Source organism: Brugia malayi, assembly GCF_000002995.4.
Source record: "Brugia malayi strain FR3 genome assembly, contig: Bm_v4_Chr4_scaffold_001, whole genome shotgun sequence".
In the NCBI taxonomy this organism is placed as follows: Eukaryota; Metazoa; Nematoda; class Chromadorea; order Rhabditida; family Onchocercidae; genus Brugia; species Brugia malayi.
The window spans coordinates 4,880,617-4,887,465 of NW_025062478.1; the positions used below are offsets into that span (position 1 = coordinate 4,880,617).

Below are 6,849 nucleotides of genomic sequence, written 5' to 3' on the forward strand. Positions count from 1 at the left end.
TAATTTGTTATGAATAAATAAAGTGTTGGGAGAAAGAGGAGAGATGAAAAGAAGGAAATTAAACTTTTTTCGAGAAAAAGAAGAAAAAGGACAGAAAAATATTTGACTGCAATGTCGTGCTTTCTATGACTATTCACAAAGTTTAAAAAAATAATGAAACTTTTTTGAATTTAATCAAAAATAAAAAATAAAATATTGGCCCTATTCCACATTTGCCATTTTAGTGGCATATTGTACAATGATACTATTTCACAAAAAAAAAAAAAAAAATGGCTAAGTAACAATTTTTCTTTAGCACTGTTTAGATGAATCATCATGTTTAGGAGAGAGAGAGGAAGGAAGAGAAGATTTAAAAGAGAAAGGGAAAAGGTTCAAAACAGAAGGGAGATTGCTTGCTTCTCTTCTTTTCACTTAGCATGCAAAGGAGCGGAAAAGTATCGAGTAACATTTCCCCTTCTCTTCAACTTCCATACAATTTGTCCACCAACAAACTCTTCCGCTCATTCACCCCATGCACTAAAAACAATAGCACTTTTTGAGCAGTGCATTATATTCCATTATAAATTGTTCACGAAATTTCAAGCATTATATTTGGATAGCACTATTTAAAATGATTCCATATAGTTGAAATCTCTTTCTCTCAGTGTTTTTTTCTGTCTCTGTTTCCTTTTCGATATTGTTACGAGATGGAATTTATTCAAGACATAAAAAGCAGATGAAAATGAAAGTAAGAGCTGAGCACATCGCGACGTCTTAGTTAGTTGACTCCAAATGAACCGTGTCAATTTCGATTACCTGTGAAATGATCCGTTATGAGTAGGTAATATTTGTTGTCATATACCTATAGCGGTCGGTTTATCTGTTCGTCCATTTTCAAACTACTGAATGGCTAAAAAGATTGATCCTAATCTGAGGGTATATTTATGATAAGACATGATATCTGTCTCATCATCTCTCATTTAAATGATGATAGATGTGATGGTTATTGTTACGGTTGATTAACAATTAATTACGGTTGATTAGCATCAATGGTTTTTCATTAGGCGGCAAATAGATATAATCTGAATTGGCATTTTAATCTAATCGGTAAGGGAAGTATTCTGTTCAAAAATAAATAGCCATTATCTTCAAAGTAATACTGACACTTAGCATTAAGTGATTTACAATATAGGGAGACATCAATAGTAAAGCTTATATTTTGGACCTAAATGTAATTACATGAAAGATTAGCTTCAGTATTATAACTTGGCTTTTTAATGTAAAGAATTATTTTTCCTGGACAGAATCATTCCTAGGCAGGTATTCCTACTTACATCAGAGCAAATTAGTCTAGAAAATAACTTGGGTGCTACCAAGTGTCTTTGAAAATTGAACTGTTACATAAATTATTATTTCATTTATTAGATTGCAATCGTCAGAATAGTTCCTGGTTTGATTCGAACTAAAAACCCTTCAAGTTTGAATTGAAACTTAATTATTATTTAATGTTTTTGAAATAATGCTGCGAAAAATTAGATTTTAAAACTTAATTCTAAACAAGTGATGACATGAAACATATAAATGATGAATCGTGAAATTGGTGGCGATATTGTTACTGGAGATATTGGTATGATTAAGTAGGTGCCCATCATTTAGAAACTTCTAAATACGGGTAGATAAATCATCTCACGACTGAATTATTGCCATAACTATAAAAGAAAAGATGAAATTTTCAGGATCCTTTCGAAATATCCGTCCTTGTTACTATAAAATTGAATGGCTGCGCAGTAATCATAATCTCAGCAAATTAACTACCGTCAAAAATTCCTCTTATTTTAACCTTACTATTTTCAAAAGTTTCCTTTACTTTTTTTGTTTTAAATTCATCGTAATTGAAACAACACACGGTTGAATTTGAATAAAATATTTCAATGTGACAAGCATTGTTTCAGATATCACTATTATATTATTATACATTCTGCATGAATTCTTCAAACACTATTACTCCTTTTTCCTGATCATCGTTTACATTGTACAATTATCTTTGTCTACCTTTCTCTCTCTTATTTGTCTCTTCTTTTCTTTCATTGCCAAAGATGAAATCTTGTTGTGATATTAAGAAAAGATTAATAGGTACCTGTCAATCTATCACTATATGATATTTAAACCAATAACTCAACAATTTCCTATCTTTTTCTCTTCCAATTTATTCACTTCTTCCACTTCTCTTTGTCCTTCCAATGTAGTCTGCTGACTTACTTACTTACTGATATGCATGTATCAGTTGAAATGCATGCTAATCAGATGATAACGTTTCTATCCTTTCGCTGCTCGCTCCTACATACTTCACACTTCCCACCTGTGCTGCTTACCCATGTATCTGTGTCACTGATCCAATAAATGCTGGATTTGAACTTTCTTCCATCAATTTTCCATACCATTCAATCTTAATATGTATATGTGTATGAGTGTATGCATGCATGTTGAGTGTATGTATCTATGTACATGTGTATGTATGTGTATGTGTGTGTATGTATGTGATGTGATAACACCTATGTATGTATAAATGACATAGCAGCGTACGACACTTTTAATACAAAAAATAAACATACTGAATTAGCGATCCGTTTCAATCAAATTGGGCACATTATTAGTAATCGACTAAAAATAGTTTATTTCCTTGTTCTCTTTACATTCCAAATGTTTTCAATGCTTTATGATCAAATGCACTACTGCATGTAGCATTGCAATGTTTGCTTGCAGACGTGCTGCTTCATGGTGAAAGTCTTCCAGCACTTGCTAGCAAATGATAATTCTTCTCTCACTATTCCTAATTTGTGATACATTTTCCTCAATTATAATCTCTGTGCTCTATTAGATTTAAACAAAAGACTGCCTTATTGCATACGAATTTTATAACTGTTTACTCTTATCAGTATGTTCTACAAATGCTCAACTTCATTAGCAGCATATCGACCATAAGTAACACTGACGTAACTTTTATTGATTTCCGTTCCTTGACTGATTCAAATTGAAATTAATATTTCATAAAATAGTTATCGCTTGTAAGCTAGCACTGTTAAAGTTTTGCACTTTTTTTTTTGATCGATTTGCAGTTTCACAGATTGTATGTTATCGTTTCATCTTGAATTGAAACAAGTTTGCTTTAAAATCAAAGTCCCTAATCAATCAGAAATTGAAGTAGTGAATTGTGATGTCCTGATTGTGTCCTTCCCTAGCCATCGAGGCTGAAATATTCATTTCGAGCAGTAGTGGTGACGTAGCTATGGTAGCGTGGTAAGCTCCGGTAGCTATGGTGGCATGGTAGCCATCTGAGGTGATGGCTGCTTCTGTTTCATCCATCCATCCACCATCGTTTCCCCTTGTATTTTACAGTATTCCAGTAGCGAAGTTGGGGTAAATATTACGTGGCGTACGAGAGATACGTGCTGTACGAGAGATACGAGATGAGAAGACCAATAGGGCAGGGTGCATGGCACTGTTCCGATTATCGCTGCAGGTGAACAAGCACTTTTCATAATTATTTTTTGCCAATCTGTGCTAACACAAGCTCTCTCAGTGATGAAATCTTTTCTTTTTTTCTCCCCTCTTACTCTTCTCTCCTTTTCTTCTTCTCTCTCTCTCTGTCTTCACAAAGGATAAAATGAGAAGGGTAGACAATTCGGCGCTTTGATAGCAAATTTTTTTTCTTTTCCAGAAATTTTTTTGAAAAATATCTTTCCTAAAAATTTCTTTTTTTTTCGGAATTGTTGAAACAACTGCCATCGTACGATTAAAAGTAACAATGCCAAAGCACTACTTTTCATCATTTCTCTAGCTATTCCTTGAAATTTTTATACAAAATGAAAAATTAAATACAATATATTCGATGATAGTTTTCACATATTTACCCATTAATTTTATCCGATACTATTTAACTATTTAGTTTATTAATTATTATCGGATATTATTTGATTAGATTTGAAGAGAAAGAAAATTATTAATGAATTACACAAATAAATTGATTGTTTTGACAAGTTGCACTTTTATTGCAAAGAGGCTGCTTTGCTGAATGTCTTATGGATATTGATATATCTTATATCTAATAATATACAAAATGTTGAAATGAAGCTCAGCGTTCATTCATCATCAGACGATGACGTTTTTCCGGCTTAATAATTTATCATTACCTGAAATACCTGCTTTTTTAGTCGAAACTAAAGTTTTCTGAATTAATATTAATCTGAATGAACCAGTCAGCACACCGTTATTATTAATCTTACTTTGACCTTTGCTCACTTATCCTTAAGTCATTTATTGATCAAAGAGGAAGATGGATTGCGAATTTCTTATTTAAAAATGTCTTTTTCAGTTTTGTTTAATTGACACTCACTAATTAATGTTATTTGGTGACAAGTAGTCTAACAAGAGGAAAAATAAAATGATGAGAGCTCTGAAAATGCTGCCACAAAGGTTAGAGAAAAAAGACTGAAAATGTTGTTCTTAAATGAATACTTCCGGAAGATGGCGGTAAAGGTAAGAAGAATGGGAAAGGAATGCAATAAACGAATATAATAATTGTAAAGTTTAGTTTTTTGCAAAGAAAGAAAACTCATCTCTCTGCTTTCAATAATATCGAAATTTTCATCATTTGAAACTCAGAGATATTTCTGCTATTGACTTTCAAATTACTACTACTACTACTACTACAGGTTATGAAATCAATAAATTTTGGCTATTCATAAAAAAACATAACTCCCTAATGGGACTGTTTTAAAAAAAAATTTACAAAATTGTCGGGAGATTTTATAAATTTCGTAAGTTCTCTATATACTAAATAAAGCAGTTTGTATGCAGCAGCTGTAACTTAGAAATTTATAAAATGATGGAATGTTCCAAGGATATGCTAAATTTGTTGATGATTTTAATAGGTAAGTTTACTTAATTACTTGATCTTTAAGACTATTACATCATTAATAAGATTATAAGTTATAAGTTGAAATGTTCAATTTATAAATTTCTTCAATTTATCATCAATTAATTTATCTTTTGTCAGGAATGTCATAACATCTCGATCTCGTACGTCATAAACGTCTTATGATAGCATTGTTAAATGATCTTTAATGATAAAATTCTTTGCTGAATGGACGATTTAAAACTTAAAATATCATTTCCTCATAAATTAAACATTTGTCCATTTTTCATTTTTGTAATTTCAACGGCAAATCTTGGGGGATTTCTAAAAAGTTCTTCATCCTTCATCCATATCCTTCACCTATGCAAATGGAAATTAGCGGTTACGGTACGAAGAAAAAAAAAATGATTGAATTCATTCACAAATTATTCTATCATTCATTCATCCGTGTCATCCGTTCATATCATTTTTTTGTTGCTTACGTTTTTACTCGGATTGATACGGAAGTAAAGTTTCATTTATGACAAAGTATCGGTTTTGGTCGCACGCTATTTTATGAATTCTTTTTCAGATGCTAATATAAATCATTTTTCTATAACCGGATCCAGAAATCACTGACTGAATTACCAATATTGAAAACTACTAATGTGTAACACTAATTATAACCAATAATTAATCGATTATTACAAATGATGATAATGATGATGACGATGACGATGGAAGCTACCCGTTGGCTGGGTACTGTCAATTCCACAATTCCTCTGTTTCCTCTCCTCCCAAACCTCACAACTGTTGTCCTTACTAATTTGACAAGCGGAACCAGTTTTTGTATTCCCCAGTGGAGTACCAATTAAATTCACTCTGAAAAACCATCGAAAAGATCAGGTCTTCCATTTTCATCTCATTAACAAATCATTTGTATTCATTTCTGCAACAAATGTTTGCATGTTAGTTCAACCTATGGTATCAACTTTCGTACTTTTTGTTTGGATTACGGTACTCTCTTTTGCTTAATTTAAAATAACACTTAGTTCTGAAGTAGAAATGATGGTTCTTTGATGATGGCAACAGGATGTATAGCCGCTGATAGACAGAAGTATTATCATTTGATAACAAAATCACCGTTGAACAATTTTGTTTTTGTTGTGAAGAATTAAAAATGGCTTTGAATTAAATTTGGAAAAAATGTGGAACTCAAATTCAATATTTGGACGAATAGGACGATGTCATGTTTTTGATTTGCAGTTTTATTTGCACTTGTGGTACAGACTAGTCTGCTGGATGTTGATCAAGCATTTGTCCAGAATGAAGAATTAGACATAAGTGAACGGATCAGGTATCGTCATTTCATCCTCTTTTAAAATGTAGATATGCACTTCAGTAAGCTTATAATCCATAACATAACTCTATGAAATACCGGGAGCACAAGAATGTCAACTTAGAATTGTGTTTATTTCAGGAGTAACGAAGTAAAATATTGAAATTTCAGAATATTAATCTTCGGACGAAATAATTTAATATAATCGTGTGAACCTGTAATTGCATCTGTCTCATAGACATGCTGTGCTTTTATGCTCGCATTTATGTTGGTAGATTCTGGTAACATTCAGTTTTTAACTTTTGTTTTTACGATAGTTTGTCTTGAGCTGTAACAGAACAATTTGTTAAATTAGACAGGAAGCATCCAATCACTGCAGTGAATTAAAACAGTCGCCCAGGGGCAGTGGTAAAGTAAACTTCTTGTAAGATTAATTGATTGGTCAAGTTTGATATATAATATGATAGCAAAGTTGACCTCCACATAAATTTAATCGTCTTTATCTTTATTCAAACAAATTTTTCATATTTTATTCGTTTCGAAATTTTATAAATCATAAAATTGAGGGTTAATGTTAAGGAAACAGGTTCATCTCTCGAAAATGCATTTCCCTGCTGAATTCCTCTCCCATTTACAG

General features: G+C 31.8%; 1 protein-coding gene across 2 annotated transcripts; it reads left to right on the plus strand.

The window, feature by feature from the left end:
* Positions 1-5,604: 5,604 nt before the first annotated feature.
* Bm14215 (Uncharacterized protein) lies at positions 5,605-6,417 on the plus strand (the record flags this gene model as incomplete). 2 transcript variants are annotated; one of them, XM_043081650.1, is made up of 3 exons in its annotated part: positions 5,605-5,685; positions 6,163-6,230; positions 6,384-6,417. In XM_043081650.1, the coding sequence occupies 3 exons, from the start codon at positions 5,605-5,607 to the stop codon at positions 6,415-6,417; spliced, it is 183 nt and encodes a 60-aa protein (XP_042937584.1). The 2 variants fall into 2 exon arrangements, with proteins under 2 accessions (XP_042937584.1, XP_042937585.1); XM_043081651.1 differs by lacking the exon at positions 5,605-5,685 and having other exon boundaries at positions 6,133-6,230.
* Positions 6,418-6,849: the final 432 nt, after the last annotated feature.